This window comes from Syngnathoides biaculeatus, chromosome 9 (genome assembly GCF_019802595.1).
Source record: "Syngnathoides biaculeatus isolate LvHL_M chromosome 9, ASM1980259v1, whole genome shotgun sequence".
Classification (NCBI taxonomy): domain Eukaryota; kingdom Metazoa; phylum Chordata; class Actinopteri; order Syngnathiformes; family Syngnathidae; genus Syngnathoides; species Syngnathoides biaculeatus.
In genome coordinates this window covers 25,434,414-25,460,925 of record NC_084648.1, presented here as the reverse complement: position 1 = coordinate 25,460,925, position 26,512 = coordinate 25,434,414, and the positions used below count along the sequence as shown (strand labels likewise).

At 41.0% G+C, this 26,512-nt stretch overlaps 1 protein-coding gene across 1 annotated transcript in view; it reads right to left on the bottom strand.

Moving 5' to 3' along the window:
- LOC133506098 (VPS10 domain-containing receptor SorCS1) overlaps nt 1–26,512 on the bottom strand; it is a 221,651-nt gene that overhangs the window by 72,679 nt on the left and 122,460 nt on the right. Inside the window, exons 7-14 of the mRNA XM_061829867.1 lie at nt 20,418–20,536; nt 20,200–20,289; nt 11,539–11,718; nt 10,486–10,632; nt 5,920–6,022; nt 2,636–2,712; nt 1,702–1,793; nt 1,264–1,371 (exon numbers count right to left, since the gene is read on the bottom strand). Of these exons, the coding sequence (XP_061685851.1) occupies nt 1,264–1,371; nt 1,702–1,793; nt 2,636–2,712; nt 5,920–6,022; nt 10,486–10,632; nt 11,539–11,718; nt 20,200–20,289; nt 20,418–20,536 (916 nt within the window). The remainder of the gene's footprint in view (nt 1–1,263; nt 1,372–1,701; nt 1,794–2,635; nt 2,713–5,919; nt 6,023–10,485; nt 10,633–11,538; nt 11,719–20,199; nt 20,290–20,417; nt 20,537–26,512) is intronic.

Below are 26,512 nucleotides of genomic sequence, written 5' to 3'. Positions count from 1 at the left end.
ATCTGTTAAACTGTGTGTGCTGACTTTATTTTCTTTTGGAAGGATTTGTATTTAAATGTGTTTGATTGATTTGTGAAAAAGAAATACTTTTGTTTGTCATTTTATTATTGTATCCATTGTTTAAGAAGGACAGGAAGTGACGTGTTGAGGAGAGATGGGAAAAAGAGAGAGGAAAAAAAGGCTAGACGGAGTGCAAGGTAGGAGTGGTTGGAGGGCAACGAAAGGACAAAGAAAGTGAACGGTGGACATTTATCAAAAGTTGATGTGTTTGACAAGGACTGTTGAAAGTTCAACTGGGATAGTGTGTCGTTTGAGTGGACTACTCAAATCATGCCGTAACGTGGTGGAGTTAGCCGCTACCACAGGGGCTAAGTGGATGCATGGGACTTGGCTTGGGCGCTAGCAACCAGCTAACGCTTGCTAGCCAGGCCTGTGTATTGGACCACGAAGGAGAGGGCAAGGGCGCTACGTCAAGCTAACATGGCTAGCGAGGCTGTGTTTGGACTTCAAGGAAGAAAAACGGACGAGGACCGTGAGGACGCTGGACAGAGGAAAACCCATCTTCACCTTTCTTCACTCCTGCCTTGGGAAGCACCGCAGTGACATCGGGGTTTGAATTTTGTTTGCTTGCCGGCTATATTTATATTTGTTTGGGCCCTGAGCATGTGTGCATTGTGTACCTGTTAAATTGACTTTATATGACTATTGTGTATACATGTTTGATTTTTCCATGCTTTATTTTGTTATTAAATGTTCACACTTTTTGTTACATAACCAGATTTATTATTTGACTATCTGCAAGACAGTTAAAATAGTGGTGAGTTTATTTGGTAACTTGATTATTTAAATTAGGATAATATTAACTCATAAAGGGAAATATTATTTCAGAGACTTTTTGATAGAGAATTAAATGCACAAGTAGAGAGTAAAATTGTAATAGACATTTAGAGTAATTAATGAGTTATTTTATTAGTTTCATACTTTGGAGTAAGAAAAGAACTCAGGTGGCTACCTCATCGAAGTATTTTATACTAGAGAGGCGCTACATGTCAAAGCATTGATCCCTCGTGATCATAAACTGAGGACAGTCTGGATGTTGCCAAGACATTGAGAGGACAGTTGTCATTTGAAAAGAGAACAGGGAGGAATAATGGATGGTGTAGACACAGGTGGAAACATCTTATCAGGGTTTGACACAATAGTAGTTTGCTGTACTGATGAAGTGTGATGTATAGATTTCTCTGATGACAAATCTTCACTCACGTCATGATTAGTGTCTCCTCCCCTGGGTCTCCGAGCACACCATCCACAAACAGAGGTGTGTTGGTGAAGCTATACTTGTTCCACTGCCGTCCTTCGTCAAAGCTCAACCTGGGAATACAACCACCACATTTGGGATGCCGACTAATCTCCCATACTGTGAGCTCAAGCTAAGACCCTGAAAGTTGTCCAATGACTTTATATTCGTGTACTGCATATGGCTCTAATCAAAGGTAGTGTGACTTTTTATAAATGAAAAGACAGAAAAGTGCAATCAAATGACAATTTTAATTGCAGATTTTTTTTAGATGCTTGTAAGGAGTTCACTCTGCTATAATAATGTCCACCGGTTAGACAACAAACTCATTTGTATTTGTTTGACACACTTCATACTCTAGGTTTCATCTCCGGAGATTATGCATACAGGTCATCATAACTCACCACAAGTGTCTGATGGGATGTGGAGTATGTCTTATTGCAACTAAGGCTCCTCCTTGGTCAAGATACAGCACTGCATACTCCTCATTGAAGATCTTCAGAGTCAAGACAAAATTGAGAAAGACTCACTACCCAAGACATTTTTTAAAAGATTCTCAATCCCCACAAAGTACTAAACATGTTCACGCTTCACATCAATGGTAACTCTTGTGGGTAGGGTCTACAACCTAACACTTTGTAAGACTGAATTTAATGGAAACTGTCTTCAAGCAATGAAATCAATTGAGATAAAAGCTGCTCATTGACGCTGAATAATATAAGCAAAAGTACTCCTCATATTTAATTTGTTCATGAAATTATGATTAATATCAATGAAAAAGGTTAGGAATCAAAACAAGATAGAGTGTGAATTGAGCCTGAAATATTTATGTCTAAATGGTATGCCTGGAGGAATATTTGAAATTGAAGAAATTGCTTTACGTGATATGTTCTACACTTATCAATTCAATGCTCCCGAAGGCTTATAGTTAAACAGAATTTGATTTCTGGCCTTCTGACATAATGTTAATAATAATGTTAGGATTTATATACATTTCAGTATAAAGCTATTGATGACTTTTGATGGTATGGTCAGTAACGATAGAGGTCCTGTCATATGTAGGATTTTCTGATTGCCAGCCTTGTTCTAACAATTACTCTGTCTGCAAGCACATAAGCTCCTCTTTCATAGATAGGTATATCTAGATTCTTGTTGACATGTTTTGATCAGTTGTCACCTCTATTAACCTGTTCTGATTTTCCCCTGACAGAAACGTTTTGTAACCTGCCTGTGCAAGTAGGGCATCACCTACTTGTCATGTGTTCAATTTGGATAACCACAAAAATATAGGCCTGAGAAAAGAATAAAATTAACAGCATAGTACTAATATAGTCCCACCTGTCTCCATGAGTTGCCTGCATCCGAGGTTATGTACACACTGACATTGCTAGTGGTTAGCTCAGAACCAAAGGAACCTTTTATGCAAACAAATGACAATGCCAAACATGGTGTATTATTATTTCAACGAAAACATTTCTAAATACAGTATTGTATACAAGAATGTACAGGAAATTATCCCCGAAATATTCAAATACTCCTAAGTATTTCATTTGTCTTTCAGATTGACATTGAACGTGCATCACAAAATATGTTAACTGCTCTAATACACTTAAGTTCTTAATAATGTTGTGCTATGTGTCTTCTTCTTTTCCTTTCGGCTTGTTCCGTTAGGGGCTGCCACAGCATGTCATCTTTTTCCATCTAAACCTATCTCCATCCAATTTTGGCTGTCCTTGTAATAAACTAATTTGTAATACTATCCAACCTGTTCACTCAAAGCGAGAACATCAGCATCTTCATTTCTGCTACCTCTAGCATTGCTTCCTATTGTTTCTTTAGTGCCACCATCTCTAATCTGTACATCATGACTGGAATGTTGTGCTATGTGTAGATTATCTAAATAACGTTGGGAATTTCACTTGAGATAAGACTGACATCAAGTACGTGCGATGTACTATTTGGAATCAAATATATCGGGGGTTATCTGCCTCACAGTTCTGAGGACTGTTTCAAATCCCAGCCAGGCTGTATAGAGTTTGCATATTATCCCTGTGGCTGTGTGGATTTTCTCTGGGTACTCCTGTTTCCTCCCAAATCCCAGAAACATGTGTGGTAGATTAACTGAAGACTCTAAATTGCCTATAGGTGTGAATGTGAGTGTGAATGCTTGTTTGTTTATATCATCTTCTTTTCCTTTGGGCTTGTCACGTTAGGGGTCACCACAGCGTCTCATCTTTTTCCATCTAAGCCTATCTTGTGCATCTTCTTCTCTAACACCCACTGTCCTCATGTTCTCCCTCACAACATCCATCAATCTTTTCTTTGGTCTTCCTCTCGCTCTTTTGCCTGGCAGCCCCATCCTCAGCACCCTTCTACCAATATCCTCACGCTCTCACCTCTGAACATGTCTAAACCATCTAAATCTGCTCTCTCTAACCTTGTCTCCAAAACATCCAACTTTGGCTATCCTTCTAATGTGCTCATTTCTAATCCAACCTGCTCACTCTAAACAAGAACCTTAACATCTTCATTTCTGCTACCTACAGTTCTGGTTCCTGTTGTTTCTCCAGTGCCACCATCTCTAATCTGTACATCATGGCCGACCTCATAACTGTTTTATAAGCTTTGCCCTTCATTCTAGCAGAGACTCTTCTGTCGCATAGAACACCAGACACCTCTGGCAACTGTTAAACCCCACTTGGACCTGTTTCTTCACTTTTTTTTTACCACACTTTCCACTGCTCTGTATTATTGACCCAAGTATTTGAAGTCATCCCCCCTCTCTATCTCTTCTCCCTGGAGCTTCACTCATCCTCCTCCTCCTCAGTCCCTCACATTCATGGACATATATTCTGTTTTACTTCGGCTAATCTTCATTCCTCTCCTTTCCAATGCGTGCCTCCATCTTTCGATTTGTTCCCCCACCTGCTCTGTGCTTTCACTGCAGATCACAATATCATCTGCGAACATAGCAGAGAAATATGTTACAATAGTACAGGACATGTATGAGGGCAGCAGAACAGCTGTGAGATGCGCTGTAGGTGTGTCAGAAGAATTTAAGGTGGAGGTGCGACTCCATCAGGGATCCGCGCTGAGCCCCTTCCTGTTTGCGGTAGTAATGGATAGGCTGACAGATGAGGTTAGACTGGAATCCCCTTGGACTATGATGTTTGCAGATAATATTGTGATCTGAAGTGAAAGCAGGGAGCAGGTATATGTTCCTTGCAATTAGCTGGTGACTAGTTCAGAGTGTACCCTGTCTCTTGGCCGAAGATAGTTGAGATAGGCTCCAGCACACCCCCAATCCGAGTGAGAATAATTGGTACAGAAAATGGATGAAAAGATGTAGTGTAATTCTCTTCTGAAACCTTGTTCTGTCCACCTGCACAAATTGCCACATAAAGGGTAATCAAAAACCCCCATTACACTGCTAAACTGTTCTAGCATGATAAGTGATACAGATCAAATATATTGCATCACTCAGCTTCCAAACAAGACAGGTTATAAAGAAAATATATATATCTCAAGTTTTTTTTCCGAATTCAGACTTCAAGAAATGTAAGAAATCCAGTTAAAGTCTAGCGAAGATAAATTGCAGATTTAAAATTAAAATTCACAATATCGTATTCATTTAACCATCATAAGAATGCCAAATATTGTTCTTGTGTTCTGCTGCTGAGTTATTGCCACCAAGAATTCATCCATTCATCCATTATCTGAGCCGCTCATCCTCACAAAGGTTGTGGGAGTGCTGGAGCCTATCCCAGCTATCTTCGAGCAGGATGCGGGATACACCGAATTGGTTGCCAGCCAATCCCAGGGCACATAGAAAGAAACAAGCAATCACACTCACAATCACACCTGAGGGCAATTTGAGTCTACTGAGGTTTCTTCGGGGAGTAAATATTACAAAGGTGTTATTTGTCTGGAGGGCTTTGTGGTCACATTTTGTAACAGTTGTTACTGTTTGTACTTTACAGATACAACAGAACTCATTGGTGCCCTACACTTCCGTGTCTGGGCGAAGCGTTCGCACAACAGGCATGAATTCCCACAAATGTATACAGTAATTAGACGTACACAGTTCAATGTCAGTCAGAGAGCCGCTGAATACTTTCAGACAGCCACAATTGCTTTTCACACAAAGGATGGGACAACATGAGTACTGATGTCAAAGATTTGTGGGATGAACACGCATTAATTCATTATAGAAGAGGAAACTGGAAGAGCAGACACAAGGGTGTAAAAGGGACTTGTAAACTCTGAGTACTTTAAGACCTCCCAATCTTTTTCGCAAAAACCTCACCTACGTTAAGCCGTCTTAATGACTTTAAGGGAACACTTGTTTGTTTTTGAAGAACTCGAAGTTCTACAGTCTATCGTTGTTTGTACAGTACTTGCTGGATGAGCAATGGCCTAAATGTGATTCAAGATCAAATATCAAACAAGACTAACATGGCTTCATTTACATAAAGAGTACATTTAAATGACTTCATCTTTGAGGTCTTTTTTATTTTGCTTTATTGAGTGTTTTTATGTTATGTAATTTTCCAATTTAATTTTCTGATTCCTTGTGTCATTAGTGAAACAAGAGTAGAAAAAAAAGAAGTCCATGAACTCACCAGATGCCACAATGATCCCAGGCGCCGAGTCCCTACTTACTATGTTTCCAGATGTGTAGGGATTTGCAGAGACATGAAGATGGAGATGCAATGAACAATATGGCTGTGTGAACAAATAAATCATAATTGGGGTTGTGACTATTTTGACTACGTGTCAAGCCAAACTAAAAGCACCACAAAAAAGAAGAATAGCAACAGGTAATACAACGATTTGGATGCGCAACCATCCCAATGCCATTCAATATATCACAAATGCCATTTCTTTCTTGGCTAGGCACACCATTAGTTTTAATTTGTTTAACCTTTAATGGCACAAATTCTCATTAAAATTGAGCAAAATGCCAGTGATACAGGCCATGTGGTGAGAGGCTGTTTAGCGGTTTATTAAAACGCTAACATTTTTTCTGACAAATTGGTGTATAATATCGATAGAAAACAAAGCATGCCAGGGCTAACCCTAGCCCTAACCCTAATGCCAGAGTAAAGAGAATAACTTTTTGGGTGAGTAGGGCTATGTTTACAAAATATATTCAAACACAAATAACCATCAATATTTAAATATAGCTAAGTTACTTTTTCCCTTTCATCAGAGTTGGCATTAAAAAAGCATATGAGAGTTAAATGTGTGTCTTTGTAATGTAAAAATTTTTTCTCATTGGGGGACCTCTACTACATAGTAAACCAACCCTCCAAATTTTCAGATGCTTTCATAAAAACATAGATACAACAAAGATTCATTGCATTTTGTGTAATGCCGACTGCCCTCTTGAATCAGAGGCCATCCTTTTGGATTGGATCATACTGGCTGACCTTTTAGCTGATTTGGCTCTGTACGCTTTGTGGGGCAATGGTTTTCTGAGCCTGGCCTTTAATTGTTGCAGGATCATTTAGCACCTCTCTGTTCTGTGTGTGTGAGTGTATGTGTGTGTTTTATCACACATGGGCAGAATCTCATGGTAGAATTTTTACTGTTCCACTATTGCACTCTCTGGATGGAAATGTTGGATGTTGTTCCTGGAATATGCTGGAGCCATCCTCCCAACTTGAGGGTTACCACCCCCAGTTCCCCGATCACTACGGGCACCAATACTGCCTTCGTCATCCATCCATCCAGCCATTTTTTTAGCCGCTAATCCTCATGAGGGTCGCGGGCGTAGTACACCTTGAATTGGTTGCCAGCCAATCGCAGGGAACATTGAGACAAACAGCCACACTGACAGTGGGGGCAATTTAGAGTGTCCAATTAATGTTGCATGTTCTTGGGGATGTGGGAGGAAAGCGGAGTGCCCAGAGAAAATCCACGCAGGCATTGGGAGAACATGCAACCCTCACACAGGCGGGTCCAGGATCGAACCTGGGACCTCTGAACTGTGAGGGCAACGCTTTCCAGTTGATACACCGTTCTGCCTGCCTTTATCATCTACTTTCCTTCATCATCCATTTTCTGTAATTCATGCTTCAGTCCTTGGTAATTTCTCCAGCGTTTCGAGTTCTTTTTTTTTTCTGTATGTTGCTATCACTTGGAATTGTTGGTTGACTGGTTGGTTTGTCACAAAGTCCCACAGGATCTTAATTTTGGGACCTCTAATCCATTTTTGGAACAGATGGTCTGGTACACTATTCCTGCTCCCGGATTATTGCCACTCCATCTTACTCCCTGCAGTGATCTACTGCATCGTCTGTAGGGCTTCTTTGGCCAGCATGGAATTGGGTTTCTGTCTGCTGTGGGAGACCTCAGCCTCTATTAATCTTGTGTAGGGCCTGTTCTTGTATTGACATTTGTCCCCATGTTCTGTCTTTCAGTCGAGCCTTTTCCAGGCACTGGTATATTTTCTCTATGTCAGAAACTTCCTCAATTTGCTGGTGGTACATTCCATGCAGGGATTTATCTTTCCAAGACAGTTCATCTGGTTCCTTCTCCGTACTCAGCTTCTGTTAGCAAATCATTCATTTACTAATTCATCCCTGGGGGCCATCTTCCTATATGTATTCTTGGAGATCAGTTCTTTCCTTTTGCCTAATGCCTGTGAAGTTCACTAGGGGACAGTGCCTCTGGATTGGCAGACTGGGGTGGTGGTCCCCCTTTTAAGAAGGGGGACCTGAGGGTGTGTTCCAACTATAGGGGAATCACACTCTTTAGCCTACCTGGTAAGGTCTATTCAGGGGTGCTGGAGAGGACGGTCCATCAGGAAGTCGAATCTCAGATCCAGGAGGAGCAATGTGGTTTTCGTCCTGGCCATGGAACAATGAATCAACTCTACACCCTCAGCAGGATCCTCTAGTGTTCATGGCAGTTCGCCCATCAAGTCTATATGTGTTTTGTGGAGTTGGAGAAGGCGTTTGACCGTGTCCCTCTGGGAGTCTTGTGGGGGGGGGTACTTCGGGAGTATGGGTTACTGAACCCCCTGATACGGGCTGTTTGGTCACCGTACGACCGGTGTCAGAGTTTGGTCTGCATTGCCGGCAATAAGTTGGACTCGTTTCAGGTGAGACTTGAACTCCGCCAAGGCTCCCCTTTGTCACCAATTTTGTACATAAGTTTTATGGACAGAATCTCTTAGCGCAGCAGAGTGTGTCCGGTGTGGTGGCCTCAGCATCACATCTCTGCTCTTTGCAGATGATGTTGTTCTGTTGGCTTCATCAAACCGTGAATTCCAACGCTCACTGGACCAGTTGGCAGCCAAGTGTGAAGCGGCTAGGATGAGAATCAACTGCTCCGCATCAGAGACCTTGGTCCTCAGTCGGAAAAGGGTGGCCTGCCCTCTCTGGGTTAGGCATGAGATCCTGCCCCAAGCAGAGGAGTTCAAGTTTCTTGGAGTCTTGTTCACGAGTGACAACTTTGAGCAGCCTCATCATGTTTGCCATTTGTGTTTTAATGTATTTGTAGCTGTCCTACATATCTGTTATCCTGACCATCAGATATTTCCATCCCTTTGTTCTGCAGTGAAACCAGGGAGCAGGCGGAGGAACAATTAGAAAGATGGAGTCACCCACCGGAAAGGAGATGAATGAAGATTATCCAAAGTAAAACAGAGTATATATGCATGAATGTGAGGGGCAGAGGAGGAGGAGTGAAGCTTCAGGGAGAAGAGATAGCGAGGGGGGATGACTTCAAATGCTTGGGGTCAACAATACAGAGCAATGGAGATTGCGGTAAAGAAGTGAAGAAATGGGTCCAAGCGGGGTGTAGCGGTTGGCAGAGGTGTCTGGTGTTCTATGCGACAGAAGAGTCTCCGCTAGAATGAAGGGCAAAGCTTATAAAACAGTTGTGAGGCCGGCCATGATGTACGGATTAGAGATGGTGGCACTGGAGAAACAACAGAACTGTAGGTAGCAGAAATGAAGATGTTAAGGTTCTTGTTTAGAGTGAGCAGGTTGGATAGGATTAGAAATGAGCGCATTAGAGGGAGAGCCAAAGTTTGATGTTTTGGAGACAAGGTTAGAGAGAGCAGACCTATATGGTTTGGACATGTTTAGAGACAAGAGAGTTTTTTTGTAATTGGTTATTCTTAGAAGGGTGCTGAGGATGGAGCTGCCAGGCAAAAGAGCGAGAGGAAGACCAAAGAAAAGATGGATGGATGTTTTGAGGGAGAAGGACAACAGATACAGATCTTGTGGAAAGCAATGGTTCTTGAGAATTAGGGTAAAAAAAAAACTTACCCTAACCCTAAAAAAAAAGTTATTTTATTTTTATTTTTTTTTATTGTACATATACCAGCACCTTCAATCTCATCATATTGATTGGATTCTGAGTTGACTGACTCCTGGCTCTAGTCATCTCTTGGATAAGGCATTTGCGGAGGACTTCACATATTTTCTTCCACCCTCAACGTGAATGTTTAGATGGCATGTACATTGAAAACTTAATGGAGTGGCATTAGTTTAAACAGATCGTGGGAATATTGTTTGAGATGACCACATTTAATCAAATAAAGCAGAAATCCAAACATCTATCCTAGACGTTTATCCTCAGAAGGGTTGTGGGAGTGCTGGAGCCAATCCCAGCTGTCATCGGGCAGGAGGCGGGTATACCCTGAAGTGGTTGCCAGCCAATCACAGGGCACATGGTGACAAATAACAGTCACATTCACAATCACACCTAGCAGACATTTAGAGTCTCCAATTAATGCATGTCTTTGGGATGTGGGAGGAAACCGGAGTGCCCAGAGAAAACTCACGCAGGCACAGGGAGAACATGGAATTTCCACACAGGCAGGGCCAGAAATTTAACTGTAATCCTCAGAACTGTGAGGGCAATGCTCTACAACTAATCCATCGTACTGCCCAATTTGAAAAGGTTCATATTCTTTACATGTTCTCTCCATGCTCACGTGGGGTTTTTTGAGAAACATTAGTTTCATTCCACATTCCAGAACCATGGATGGTATTTTAATTGAAAAAAAGCCTCACTTGAATGGTTGCTTGTCTATCTGTGCTGTGACTGACTGGCAAACATTCCACTGTGTACTTCACCACTCATCTCTCGGCAGCTGTGATCCCATGATCTTTATGAGAACCAAGTGATATAGAAAATTAATAGATTGATATATACATGAAAACACTTACTGGAATACAGTGTATGGTATTGCCTTGTACGTCTTTGCTTGGAGCCTGCAGCAGCCTCCAGTCTCTGCCTCGATTGTAGGTAACGTGTGTCTTTACTTGCTGGTCTGTCTTTTTGTTGGCCAAGAACATGCCTTTTATTCCTGCCACCTACAAAAGCAGATAATACACAATACAGGCTTCACAAATGAATTGTTTCCCTCGTATCCATATAAGTGAAAATGAAAGCAAATACACTGGGAGGATAATCTCCAGTGAAAATGTAACACCTTTAGACAGCTTGCCTCTTTGGATTCCAAATAAAACCAATCATAGCTACAAACAATGCAAATGATGGTTGGAGAATCTGTGGATTTACAACGACCTAATGTGTTTGAAAAATGATTCTGACTGCTTGCTCGATGAGGAGTAGCTTTGGGATACTGAAGTGAGTCAGAGGCAGTTGCAACTGGCATGCACTCCAATCTTCCCCAGAGGAGGGATTTAGAATATCCTACTTTCTGGGTGGTGACCCTAATCAAGACACTGGATTTGATTCCTTAGCCAGGGCCAAAGCAAGACCTGAGCACCATCCTCAGTTGCACAATTTAAAAAAATATATTTTTTATGAATAATTTTATACTTGAGCTGTTGGTTTTTCTGTAAATTATGACTGTGTGGCATCATAGTCACGACATTAGGACTAATTAGATTTTTTTTGGGGGGGTCCTTAGGTTTATGTTGGTGTGAATATTTGCATTTTTACCTTTGTATAGATATGTATAACTTAAGCATGGAAACCAATCTTTAACATTCACTCAATGTGTTTTAAAGACATGAAACAAACAAAACACATATTTGTAGTCAATTTTGTCATGTAGAATTGTGTAATTTGGGAAAATGAATACTTATTCCTTGTATCCAGTCATGTGGTCCATCCTCAACAATATTGATGAACAGAGCTGTACTACAGTGATGAAAGTAGCCCACCACCAATAAGAATTACTTATATGATATATTGTACCTGGTAATTAGAAGGCATAATTCAATAGCTTATAAAAGAAATGGTGTTTTTACCTCATACAGATCAACCATGACGTTTCCATCAGGGCCCATGCTGCTGACAACATTCTCCAAAGCTAGAGTGTAATAGACACCTGACGTGTCAGACACATACAAATTATAAGTTTCATTCTGGTTCCACTCCTGTATAGCTGCAACTACTCGATTTTCGTCCGTACTGATGACATGTAAGTCCTGTAAGAAAGGCAAAGCCATTCAAAATTGTCCCCTTTTTATTCGACATGATTCTGTTAATGGGAAAATTGTGATCATAATACATGATAACTCACTGCATATATAAGTATAAAATGAATGAGTTTGGTCTAAACATTTTACATGGAGTTTGTTGTGGATTGAAAGTGTATATCTGAGACACAATAATGTGAATCCATTTGACTGCAAAAAAAAAAAAAAAAAAAAAAAAACAGAAAAAGACAATGGAACTGTGGGGGTTGTACAGTTCATCACTGGACCCTCTCATTGCTGTAAACTTTCCCCCTGACTCTTGTCCCTGTACACCAACTGCCTAACCTCCAGTCATGAATCTGTAAAATTCATCAAGTTTGTGGATGACACCAGTCTCATCAGTCTTATCTCAGACAACAATGAGTTTGCCTACTGGAGGGAGATGGATCTGCTGATGTCCTGGTGCAACAGCAACAACCACGGGACATAGACCAGGTGCCTTCCCGTGGTGTCCCGTGAGGGGCTCTACTCCAGGGGAGCCCTACGAAGCCTGGTCACTTTCACTCTGACTCGCGCCGTGGGAGGCACCCTTTTCCCTGTAACTTCACTTCAATCACCTGTACCACCTGCCAACAGGGGTTCCACAGGACAGCACAGCAAACGTATTGTTCATAATGGAGAATGTACAGCCACACTTGCATGGTGTGACCATGGACGTGTCCACATTTTGAAGTGCTGACATAGCAGTCTACAAGGAAGTCAGGAGTCATTTCCCGTTATTATTGTCTGGTCTTGGAATCGAGTGCCACCTTCCTGCACGAATCTCTTACCTCAGAATGGTGGGTGTTCATCTCCTGTTTGACAAAATCAAAAATATAACATAAGTCCATGTAATTGCCTAGTTAGTCGAACCTTAGGAGCTCCCCTAGTTGGTGTCAGAACCACACACATTATGTGTAAACACAAATGACCAGATAATCTTTGATTGAAAACCCCGACATAATCAATGAAATAATTACAAAATGACATTTGACCACATTGCAATTCTATCTATGCCTCTTCTTGAATTGTTTTATGTTTAGTTCGACAGAAGCTTGGAATGGTGTGTAGCTAAATAAGGCCCTGGGAGCTTGCGGTTGCTAATTAAATAGCAAACAGTTGTTGCTCAGTGAATCTAATACGATATGAAATATCACTATGAGCGTCTCATGCCATGCCCTGCGATTGCCTGACAACCAGTTCAGGGTGTACCCTGCCTTCTGCCCACTGACAGCTGGGATGGGCCTCAGCACTCCCGGATAGATGGAAGTATCAAATGCTGAGAAAGGACTGCCTCAGATCTATCTTTTGTGTCTGTGTTGTCTGTGTTGTCTGTGTGTGTGTGTGTGTGTGTGTGTGTGTGTGTGCGTGCGCGTGTGTGTGAGTGTGAGCGTAATTTGGCAAAAAAAAAAAATTACCATGCATCGTGCATGGTAATTTTCAATTAAAAAAAACTCAGTATTTTATTAACTGTGGTTGTTTTCATTGCCATAAAAACACGAGGTAACTCTAATGTAATTCATGCTTCTTATCAACAGGTGGCCCAGTTGACGACTGGTGAGCACATCTGACTCACAGGTTTGAGGACTGAAGAGCAAATCCTGACCCCGCTTGTGTGTACTTTGCATGTTCTCCCATTGACTTCATGGGTTTTCTTTGAATACTCTGCCTCCAACCACATCCCAAAAACGTACGTTAGGTTGACTGAAGTGTTTAAATTGTCCTAGGTGTGAATTTGATTATGAATGGTTGCTTGCCTGCAATTGACTGGTGACAAGTTCAAGGTCTAAACTGCCACTTGCCCGAAGAAAGCTGGGATAGGTTTCAGCATTCCCATGACTCAAGTGACGAAGAAGGGTACCTCATTTCTTAAAACAGACCATTTACATCACTTTTGGGTTGCATTTTTTTTATCTTACACTGCCATCTATTGACTCAGCATGCAACGGCATAGAGATTAAGAAAATAAAGGACACAGAATTTTGGACCAGACACGAGAAAAATCACAAGTATATATATAGAGGTTGAAAACGTTACACTATAAACTAATTCATTTCTTCTTTAAATGTGCTACAGATTGCCCCAAATGTTTTAATATAATTTCCCCTGGGATGAAATAGTCATATTGGTTTCATGAATTTTAGAAAAGGCATGTATGTTCTTTGGCACCACAGTGTCGCAGTTGTAGAACACTGGCCTCACAGTTCTGAGGACCAGGGTTCAAATCCTAGCCCACCTGTGCAGAGTTTCCATGTTCTCCCCGTGCCTGCGTGGGTTTCTCTGGGCACTCTGGTTTCCTCCCACATCCCAAAAACATGCACTAATTGGAGACTCTAAAGTGCCCCTAGATGTGTGTCTGTCTCCATGTGCCCTGTGATTGCCTGGTAACCAGTTCAGGGTGTACCCTGCCTCCTGCCCAATGACAGCTGGGATAGGTTCCAGCACTCCTGCGACTCTCGTGAGGATAAGCGGCTCAGAAAATGGATCGATGGATGTTCTTTCCTGACAACAAACCATGTTCAAAACAATAAACCGTTGTTCAAAACTCACTTAGTTAAAAAACTCATTAACCCCTAACTACTGGTTAAATACTTAAATTGCCATGAGGTATCTGACTGTTAAATATGCATTGTTCAAAACATAGTCGTCATATCGTGAGTTAACGGCACTGTCCTTTTTTTCTTTTTGCGTGTGTGTCCTGTTCAGCTGGTAGATCAAGCGGAATGGAGAATCTGCTTCCCCTTTATATTTTTCAGTTTTAGTGTCACAGTGGATTTTTTTGAGCTTCCTCTGAGAATTCTTTCTGTTTTAATTAAAGTTTTATTGAGGATCAGAGTTAATCAGTCAAACAGAACAGAATTTCTAGAGGGGTGAGAGGGACAATAAAGACAAAAACCAAATGGTAACTGTAAACAGAACGAGAAAACTAAATAATTCCACATCTACAAAAAAGACAAAACGGGATGTTACTCGAGATCGTAGCGCTACAAGGAAGAACTGGACAAGCTAGAACAGGACAATGACAAGAGAAGAACCACGCAAGACAAGGATCATGAACCAGAATATGGTGGGACTGATAACAGATCTATCAAAAGAAAACCTAAGTGGGTTGATCCATATGCTCTTCATTTACACATGAATTGTTTATTGCAATGAGCGACTAGTCCCACACCTCGTGAGAGAAACTCAGTTTTGAGTACCTACAGACACATGCAAGTGAATTCAAAGTATTTTGAAAGCAAAACGACTGACAAAAATGTCCCAAATTGCTGTGTCCGCAACCTGGAGGCAATGAACTTCAATCAATCGGTTAATGTCACTGACAAAGTCATCTGTGTGGTTGACATCAATTGTGAGCACCAACGTATCATATAATTCTGACTATTGTTGACTCCAGTTAAAAAAAAAAAAAAAAACAAGTTATCAGACCCAGAGCATTTTGCACAAATGTTGGTGAACTTTCCTGTAAGATTAGAGACCTATAAACTCATCATTGCTTTGTACAGTGTAACATGGTCTACAGAAACAATTATGGCGTGTCTACTGTGCTAATAGGTATCATGTTGAAATGAAATTCAATGAATGTATTATTCATCGATCCATTTTCTGAGTCACTTATCCTCACGGGTCACGGGAGTGCTGAAGCCAATCCCAGCTGTCATCGGACAGGAGGCTGGGTCCAACCTGATTTGGTTCCCAGGCAATTACAGGGCACATGGAGATAGACAACAGTCACACTCACAATCACACCTGAGGAAAATGTAGAGTCTCCAATGAATGCATGTTTTTGGGATATGGGAGGAAACCAGAGTGCCTGGAGAAAACCCACGCACCACAGGGAGAACATGCAAAGTCCAAAAAGGCGGGGCTGGGATTTTAACCCCGGTCCTCAGAACTGTGAGGCCAACGTTCTACAGCTGCGCCACCATGATGCCTGAATTTATTAATTACTTTTAATTAATATTAATGTTCCAAACACGTACTGCTGAATACAGATAAGGTTTCATTGTATTTTTGATTATTTATTTATTTATTAAAATATTTTGAAATATAAGGTGGCCGGGTGGTGCAGCTGTAGAGCTTTAGCCTCACAGTTCTGAAGACCGATGACAGCTGGGATTAACACCAGCACTCCCACGACCCTCATAAGCAGAGATCGTGAACCTTTTTCGACTGAGAGAGCCATTAATGCCAAATATTTAAAAATTTCAAAAGAGCAATACAATATTTTAAAAATTAAATGCAGGTGTATTTGTGCAATTATATAAGACCTATACTTGCAATAAGTCTCTCTCTAATAACATTGTTACGCTGTTAGTAACCTTCTTCTTTTCCATTCAGCTTGTCCCATGAGGGGTTTCCACAGCGTGTCATCTTTTTCCATCCAAGCCTATCACGTGCATCTTCCTCTCCCACACCCACTGTCCTCATGTCCTCCCTCACAACATCCATCAAGTTTTTCTTCAGACTTCCTCTCGCTCTTTTGCCTGGCAGCTCCATCCTAAGCACCCCACCACATCTGAATGGCTCAAAAAAAAAAGGACGAGTGCGACAAAATTCCTCCTGCCCGAGTTGAAAGACTCATCACCAAGTATTGCAAACACTTGATTTCAGGTATTGCTTTCAAGGGGGGCACTACCCGCAATTACTTTTTCACAGAGAGTCAGGAATGTTTGTATCTTTTTTGTTCCTTAATAAATTGAATTGTCATTTGAAAACTGCATTTTGTATTTCGGTTTGTTGTCTCTCTGTGATATTAAAATTGTTTTGATGATTTGAAACCTTATTGTGTCATAGATATGTAAAAAAAAAACAAATTAAGAAGGGGCAAATATTTTTTCAAGGCACTCTAAAATGGATCATCATGGCAATCTCTTTGAACAGACTTTAAATGGTATTCATTGATGTAGTGAACAGAATATCAGTAAAAACTTTACAGCAGATATTTTACAGGTATGCTTTACACAGATATACTATGATTCCGTGAATATCGCTTACTGAAAAACTGACTTCATTGTGTAAGATAATCAACCATTCTTAATACATCCATGAGAAAATTCTTTTGTCTTTCAATATCTATTTTAAACTGTTATTGTATTTATTTATTCAATCCAATTCTAGATTTGTTGAATTTGTTATTCAAGTTACTGTGGACAAGGAAAAGATTATTGGTTATCTATTTCCAATATGTTTTTGACTTCATTGTGTAAGATTGTTCAAATGCCAAAATAAATCACAGGTATGTCTTATTAAATAAATCTAATAATAATCTAATCTAATTGAATTAAATAAATCCATGAAATATATGTTAATTTCTCCACTCTGAAAGTCTCCTGTTTTGAGCTGATAGACACCAAGTTAGCCGTGAATGCCATCTGCCACAAATGATAGCTGTGGCCCTGAGATATGTTAATTTTAATGTCATATAAACAGCTGCTTAAAGTGGTGGCCCACAAGATAGTGGAAGCATTAAAGTTAGCATATGGTTAAGTCTATCTCAACAATCGTTAAAAATACTTGAGTTTTGAACAACTGGGCCCAGATTGTTAAAAATGTATAATGTATTGGATAGCTAGTAAAAGGAATTATGTAATAAGTATTATTAAGATCCCATCATAATAATTTTAGGCTCTCCAACAAGTCACCCTAAAATGCAGCAGAATATAAGATAACACCTCCATGATATTTACTCCACGTTGTTGCTCACCACCCCTACCACCACATTATATTCCACCTAGAATCGCCCCTGATTTCTAAGATGAATTTGTGAAGCTTAGGGTTATGTTCCTGTTTTTTTTATAGTACTGAGTCGATGGATCCAGGGTGGTCCTAAGGGCATGTGTGACCAATTTTGGCCATGTATCAACTTGTCAAAGTTCGCTTTACAAGACCTCGCTTTTCCATGTATTTTTTTTTGGATGAATTTATGTATCAGTTCTTTTTTTTTTTTTTTTTTTTACAGCATATAAATGTGCATTGTGTTCTGTTTGCTGATATTCTAAGGGAAAACCCACATTGTGTTTTGCGTCCCAGATCATTGTCAATCAATGTCTTTGATCCTGAGTGTCCTGTACAGTTGCTGAATTTACATCATTGTTTGATTTCAGTAGTCTGGCTCTTTTATGCTGAAGAAGAAGAAGAGGACATGAACTTTGAGAAAGACAAGGAGGATGAAATAACACTTGATTGCTTGACAACCATGGCCAATGAACTTGAGCAAGCTGCACAAGAATGAAACCCTTTGATGTTCCGTTCATCATCAAACATAATAGAAGGTGACATGTCAGTTTAGAAGAATTTTCTTCCCCAGAAAAAAGAGTGCCAATAATGGCCCATAGCTGTTTTTTTTACACACAAAACCTGCACTCAGGTGCTTCAGCGGAAAAAGATGCGACAGTAGAGCTGTGCCAGCCGGCCCGTGCCTCTGTAAAATACGCTTGAGTCGCTATTAATAACTCCTCATGTGTCCAACCTCTTAGATTGATCATTAAAAAAGAAATGTTTTATTTCTAAAAACTAGAATATTTTTCTTTATACAGGAAAACACTGATACCCAGTCCTAGATGAAGCAGAATAAAATGAATGGATGGACGTTTATATATTTATTTCTCAAATAAATGTTTTGGCCTCAAATAGGTTTTGATTTTTGGTTTCATTCTAGAATATGGTAGTGTACTTTTACTTGTACTTTTTTAAATTAAAAAATATACTAAAAATGTGGATTAATTTGGTTAGTCACATTAGACTGTTATTATTTTGTACACTATTGTATATTAATGCTAAACAGGAAGAGATTATTCAACTAAGTCTGTGGATTGCCCAACTGTGCCAGTAACACCTTGCAGTGTGCTTTGAGTGCCGACAGCCTGGTATCATAAAATCTTGAATTATCAATGCAGATTTGACAACCAAACTTTATCCATCCATCCATACTCTGATCAGCTTATTGTCATGAGGGTCACAGGAGTGCCGTAGCCTATCCCAGCTGTCATCAGGCAGGAGGAAGGATACACCTTGGACTTGTTCCCAGCCAATTGCAAGGCACATGGAGACAGAGAACAGTCGTTCTCACAATCACACCTAAGGGCAATTTAGAGTCTCCAATCAATGCACGTTTTTGGGATGTGTGAGGAAACTGGAATGCCCAGAGAAAACCCATGCAGTCACAGGAAGAAAAACTAAACCACACAGGAGGGGTTGGGATTTGAACCTCAGTCCTCAGAATTGTGAGGCCAATACTCTACAGCTGCCCCACCGTGCCACCCAACCAAAGTTTATTGGTTGGTTTATTGCTCGTACACTCAGGAAGATTAATTCACACTTCACACGTTTCCAAAAGACGCAGTTCTTCATAAAAAATGGATTGCACAGGTAAAAAGGACAAGAGCTTTGTATGTTCCAAATGACAGGTAGGTGTGTATAGAACTATTTAAAAAAATAATAGTTGGGGGGGAATAATTTGTCTCGCAATTTATAGCATATGTTATGTGTAAATTTAGAATAAATCCCCTCGTTCAAATCAGTAAAATATAACAGCACTTGTATTACGTTTAAGACAGTTTAATGACACACAATACAATACATCACATAGCAATAACAAAATAGAAGTACAAATAATTTAGTAGCATGTAACACGAGCTAACTAGCCAAACGACGTATAGTCATCAAACTCGGATGAATGTTATTTCTAGCGAATGTTCGAGGAAGGCAGTGTGGCCCTTAGCCTCCACGTCAGCCCAACGCTAGTGTCCGTGGCGGCCCATCATTGGTCAACGGGGAGGTGGGCGGCTGCGTGCTGGGAGGAGAAAGGAGCTCTCACCCCTACCGGCCACCGGTGTCTGGGCACCCCTGACGTACTTACTTCGCCTGGCATGGGTCCTCCTGAGTATGCTACGTACACAAGACTTGTAAAAGGGTTAGGAAATTGAACAATTATGGGCTAGTTATTTTTAATATTTGATCAGGTTCCTCGTCCTTCTCATCTGTCTGTCGGGGAGTCTGTTGTCAGTTACAAGTAATCTGCTTGCTTCTGAGATGTTCTCTTCTTCAAAAATAGCTTCAGTCTCAGAAGGGGCATCAGAAAAATCCAAAAATCTCTCTTGTTCATCTGCCATAGCAGGTGTCACAGCGTGTTTTCTATGGCGACTAACTCAGTGTGACATCTGAAAAAGACGTCGCAGGCAATATGGCCTCATATGAGACTTCAGCAACTTCGCCATTAATGACACACTCTCCACTAATTTTTTTTTCATATAGACATTGAATTGAATATTATTATATGTACTTTTCATAACAATATCTATTTTAAAATGTATATTTGGGTGTCAGTTGCTCTTTACAATGCTATTATATTGAAAATCAAGTGTGAATAATATTCCTACGAATATCTACATTTCATTCTATTCAAACAGATCATCATTTTCTTTTCTCATAATCAGCCGTTTTGGTTACCTTTGGAAAAGTGTACTTTGGCAGTTTCATTGGAGTAAAGACATCTCTCTTTGCAGACACATAGTAGATTGGCTTCCCTGTAGTTGACACCTACAGACAAATGAGCGCAAAAAGATATGATAAAATAGTTTTGAACGACTTTAGAAATATCTTGAATTCTTCACATCTTACTCCACTAAAATGTTTTCACTGTGATCTTGAACTTGATAATCACTCACCTGGACAAACACATACTCATCTTGAACCACCAAAGAATTGGGGTCAATGTAGCCAGGGAATGGTTTGCCCTTGTTGGCATCTGTGCAGTTCTGCAGCTTGCAGGTGACATAGAGTGCCTCTGCTCCCAAACACACACACCCACAAACACACACATCACACACATCAAAGGCATCAGTCTTGTTATTAGAAGATAACGTTCGCATAATACTAGCCGGCCTTTTCAGCCTTTCCTTAGTACTTGTGTCAACAAAGTGGTCTCACTAATCTTGATGCTCGAGGGAAAGCTAGATCACCAAAGAGGGTAATTGCTTCCTTTGCCTTCAATTACAGTCAACCCCTATGTGTTAGCAAATGTCTACGTGACCAATAATAGGATAATCTCTGCCTCAATACTTTATTTAATTCCTATCACACACATTCTATGACTTACTAAACTTGGATACTTTTTCCACACGTGGCACACTATGTTCAGAAGTTGGCATGAGGTCAGAGACCGAAGAAACTATTCATAGAACGCTGTCCAAAGTTTGGGATCGCCTCACTCTTAAAAAAGAAGATAACGTTCAATGTGGCTACTGCAAAGCATACCACAATTACACATGCAGCTCAATGTGAGCTAATTTAATGGAGCCTACCATCGCAAGATTAAACATAGTCTCAGATGTTTATAGCAGATAAAGCCTGATTATGACAATATCATGTTAAGATGCGGAAACTATTGGTGTTAAATTGCGAGTGAGTTATAGCCAACACGCAATACTTCATTCTCTCTCTCTCTCTCTCTCTCTCTCTCTCTCTCTCTCTCGCTCTCACTCTCGCTCTCAAACAGACGCACACACACATGGACACCCCAGTTTACAGGTGTTGCACAGCTTGGCCATAAATCCCTGTATAAAGAGACATTCATGTACATTGTCATGTTGTATATTATTTCATACCTTGCGTCCGATACTTATATTTTTTTCAGAGGGATAATTCGTGTATAATACGATAAGAAAATTTACATGGTATCCATTTCTAATTTATGGTAGACAAGGGACGACTAAGGATGAGTCCATCCACACAACCTACATTGACAGGAGGAACAAGGGGTTTTGTATGAGGGAGCCTGAGGGGGTCTTTCATAGGGCACCATTCAAGATAACAGTGCCCCTGACTTGCAATATGGTAAAGTGTTATCAGCTGATGTTTTCCCTCACAACATCCATCCATCCATCCATCCATCCATTTTATTAGCCGTTTATCCTCACGAGGGTAGCAGGACTTCTGGAGCATATCCCAGCTGTCAATGGGTAGGAGGTAGGGTACATCCTTAACTGGTTACCAGCCACTCGCAGGGCATATAGAGACAAACAGACGCACTCACAATCAGACCGAGGGGCAATTTAGAGTCTTAAATTAATGTTGCATGTTTTTGGGATGTGGGAGGAAACTGCTGTGCCCGGAGAAAATTTACACAGGCATGGGGAGAACATGCAAACGCCACACAGTCAGGTTGGGGACCTCATAACTGTGAGGCCAACACGTTCCTGCTGATCCACAATGCCACACAACATCCATCAACCTTCTCTTTGGTCTTCCTCTCGCTCTTTTGCCTGGCAGCTCCATCCTCAGCACCCTTCTACAAATATACTCACTCTCTCGCCTCTGGACATGTCCAAACAATTGAAGTCTTCTCTCATGAACCTTGTCTCCAAAGCATCCAACTTTGGCTGTCCCTCTATTGAGCTAATTTCTAATCCGATTCAACCTGTTCAACGCTAGAGAGAACCTTAACATCTTCATTTCTGCCCCCTCAAGCTCTGCTTCATATTGTCTCTTCTGTGCCACTGTCTCAAATCTGTACATCATGGCTGGTCTCACCACTGTTTTATAAACTTTCCCTTCACTCTAGCCGAAACTCTTCTGTCACATAAGACACCAGACGCCTTCTGCCAGCTGTTCCAACCTGCTTGGACCCGTTTATTCACTTCCTTACCACACTCACCATTGCTCTGGATTGTTGACCCCAAGTATTTGAAGTCCTCCACGCTCGCTATCTCTTCTCCCTCTAGCCTCACTCTTCCCCCTCAACCCCTCTCATTCACGCACATATATTTTGTTTTACTTGGGCTAATCTTCATTCCTCTCCTTTCCAGTGTATGCCTCCATCTTTCTAATTGTTCCTCCACCTGCTCCCTGCTTTCACTGCAGATCACAATCTAATCTGCGAACATCATTGTCCAAGGGTGATTCCAGTCCAACTTCATCTGTCAGCCTATCCATTACCACAGCAAACAGGAAGGGTCTCAAAGCTGATCCCTGATTCAGTCCCACCTCCACCTTAAATTCTTCTGTCACACCTATGGCACACCTCACCACTGTTCTGCTGCCCTCATACATATCCTGTAATATTCTGACATGTTTCTCCGTCGCATCAGACTTATGCATGTAGTACCATAGTTACTCTCTTGGTATTCTTTCATAGGCTTTCTCTAGCTCCACAAAGACACAATGTAGCTCCTTCTGACCCTCTCTGTACTTTTCCACTACCATCCTCAAGGCAAATGTATCTGTGGTAATTACAAAAAAAAAAAAACATACCATTGCCTCTGTCCTAAGTCCACCCTCCTGTACTCTTTCTTATCACTTCATTGTGTGGTTCATCAACTTTATTCCTGTATAGTTCCCACAGCTATCCAATTTCCCTTTGTTCTTAAAAATGGGAACCAGCACACTTCTGACCTGTCTTCAGACATCTTCTTGCCCACTAGTATTCTGTTGAATAAGTTGGTCAAAAATCCACAGCCACCTCTCCAAATTGCTTCCATACCTCCACAGGTATGTCATCAGGACCAACCAATTTTTCATCCTCTTGAGTGTATTTGTAACTTCCCCATGATGAATCATTTCCACTTCCTCGTCCTACACATTTGCCTCTTCTACTCTTCCTTTCATATTTTCTTCATACATCAACTTCTCAAAGTATTCTTTCCATTTAGACTTCCTGTATTTTGGGGTTCCACCAACAAGTCTCCTCCCCTTTCCTACCAGAAGACACACCAAGTACTCTCTTGCCTTTCTCTCTGATCACCTTGGCTGTAGTAGTCCAGTCCTCCTGTCTCACCTCTTTCTGAAAGGCCGCACAGCATTCTTCCTTTCTAAGCTTTCACCACATAGTTCTCTGCTCTACCTTCGTCTTCTTTATTTTCATCTCCACCACCAGAGTCATCCTACACAACACCATCCTATGCTGTCGAGCTACACTCTCTCCTACCATACCTTACAATTAGTAACCTCCTTGACATGACATTGTCTGCACAAAAACTTGCATGCTTCTACCTCCTCTCCTATCGGTCATCTTATGTTCCTGCCTCTTCCGGAAAAAGGTGTTCACTACAGCCATCCCATGCTTTTTGCAAAGTCCACCACCATCTGTCTCTCAAAGTTCCTATCCTGGATGCCGTACTTGCCCATCACTTCTTCATCATCCCTGTTTCCTTCACCAATATGACCATAACAATCTGCATCGATCACAACGCTGTGTCTGGGATTGTACTGTTCTCTTCATGTGTTTTACTTCCAAAGTGCTAACATGAATAAACAGCCAGCCAAACTCCTTTTCAAGAGCCAGGAAGTGAGCGTGCTTGCTCCTTTAATGAATTCTTAACAGGTCAAGTCGGGTGACACAATGAAAATGGAGTGAAACTAGAAAAAGAAATACAAAACATACTAAATAGACTGCAATGTCAAATCAGTATGTAGTATAAACATCTTCCATTAGTATATGAATTAAACATTCACATTCAGTAAGTCTAAGCACAAACAGCAACAGCATTCTAGTGAAGTGAGTAGCAGATACACATACTGCTGCTAGCTATCTCATGAGAATGAACACAACATGTAAAGTTACTAAATCAGTGCAGCTCACAAATATGCACAAAGATACTGTTAAAGTTACTAACAATACTTCTGAAACATGTAACAAGTAATGAACATAAATTACTCACAGCCATTGCTTTCTGACGGATTCATGCACAGGAATAAGCAGTCAACGTGCTACATCTTTCAACTGTTGACATGCTTTTTACCGTATTTCGCTCTGCTCAGCGCTTCCTACTTCCTGTATTCTACAGTTTCAAAATAAAAGCTCAGCAATGCACTCTCAAAATTAACAACACAAACAGATCTTTTCTAATAAAATCGATCTTCTTAACATATTAAACACTTGGGGCAGAACTGGGATGCTCAGAGGTACTTCATCGAGTTCCTTCCAGAATTTCTCTTTCAACTTTTGGTCACATCCTACCTACCTGCATAACCACAAATCTCTTTATACATGACATCCTTTGTTGCAAGTTTCAGCCTCATCACTTGAGCTGATACTCTTTGGACTTCCAAGACAGCTTTTCCTTTAAAATAGCCCCTGCTCTATTTCTCTTCCTACCTACTCCATCGTAAAATAATTCAACCCTGCCCCTAAACTTCTAGCTCTCTCTACCTTTCCACTTGCTCTCTTGGATGCACAATATAGCAACCTTTCTCCTAATCTTCATGTGAACCAACTCCTGAGCATTTCCTGTCATAGTTGCAACATTCAAAGTCCCTACCCCCAGTTGTAGGCACTGTGCATTCCTCTTCTTCTTCTGCCGACGAATGCTATTTTATTCTCTTCTTGGTTTTTGACTCACAGTCGCTGAATTTCCACCGACGCCCTGCAGGTTAATGGTTCTGGGGGCGAACATTGTTAACCTGGGTAAGGACAAATACGGTATGGAATTCTTTAGATGAACACTGATATTTGTTTGAGAAAGTTTTAAGATGGATGCCCTTCCTGATGTAATCCTGGGCTTGTCCCCTCTTAGAGCTGCATTATGGAGTGAATGACTAATGTGTGAAATCGCAAAACATTTTTGTCGTTTTAGAAAAGTGGTTCCGGTTTGACACGCCTGGAACACCTCACTAGGGAGGCATCTGGATCAGATGCCCGAGCCACTTCATCTGATTCCTGTCAATGCAGAGGAACAGTGGTTCGACATTGAGCACATCCCGAATGACTGAGTGAGCTCCAACTCTCATTGCCTTGATGACGCCAACAGAACCACAACATTTACAAAGAGCAGAAATGTAATGCTGAGGCCACCAAACCGGAAACCCTCTCCTCCTCGGCAGTGCCTAGAGATTTTTTCCGTAAAAGTTATGAAGAAAATCAGTGTCACCGGAAATGAGTCCGACTTATTATCGCCAATGCAGACCAAACTCTTGACACCGGTGGTAAAGGGACCGATGAGGGAACGCTCTCCAGCACTCCCTCCGAGGACTCCAAAAAGGTTGGGTATTCTGAACTGCTGTTTGGTGCATAGGCACAAACAACAGTCAGTATCCATCCCCCTACCTGCAGGCGGAGGGAGGCTACCCTCTCATCACCGGGGTCAACCCAACGTACATACATTGGCTTTCTGCTCAGTTTAATTAAACTGAGGAATAAAAATATTAGTTTACGAAGTGATTGCATTCAATATGTTCACTTTAAATACAGGTTCATTTGGATGAGTTATTCATGAACAACAACATTTTGGACTTGGCTTCCGGTTCTCGAACTGGTGACAACAAATTGAAGAGGCTCTGACCGCACGACTTCAGTTGAATAAAATCATCATCTGTATAATCTTAGTACCCAAATTGGAGCCGTATTCGTCCGCGTTGAAGATGCACGGCCTAGCCTAGCTCGGGAACATCAAGTAATGTATTTAATCAAATATTTGTGGAGGAGGTGAACATCAATAGTGAGTACTTAGACGACCTGCAAACCCTACGTTTCATATACAACGAGGACTGTGAGTACTTAGTTCTTACTTACTATCTTATACCAATTTAAACTTGCTTATAGGCCCAGACCACCTGAGCTGAGCTGGCTGACAACGAGTAGTGTTGCGATTGCAAACTGTGCTGTTGAAGAAACATCAAATGTATGTACGTTTACGACCTAAGCAATGAGTACAATGGGGGACATGTGGACTTAGAGAAATTTAACAAGTCTTATGTTAGTACCCGAATATGAGCCGTATCGTTCGCGTTGAAGCTGCTAGGCCGAAGTTAGCCTAGATTAAGTCGT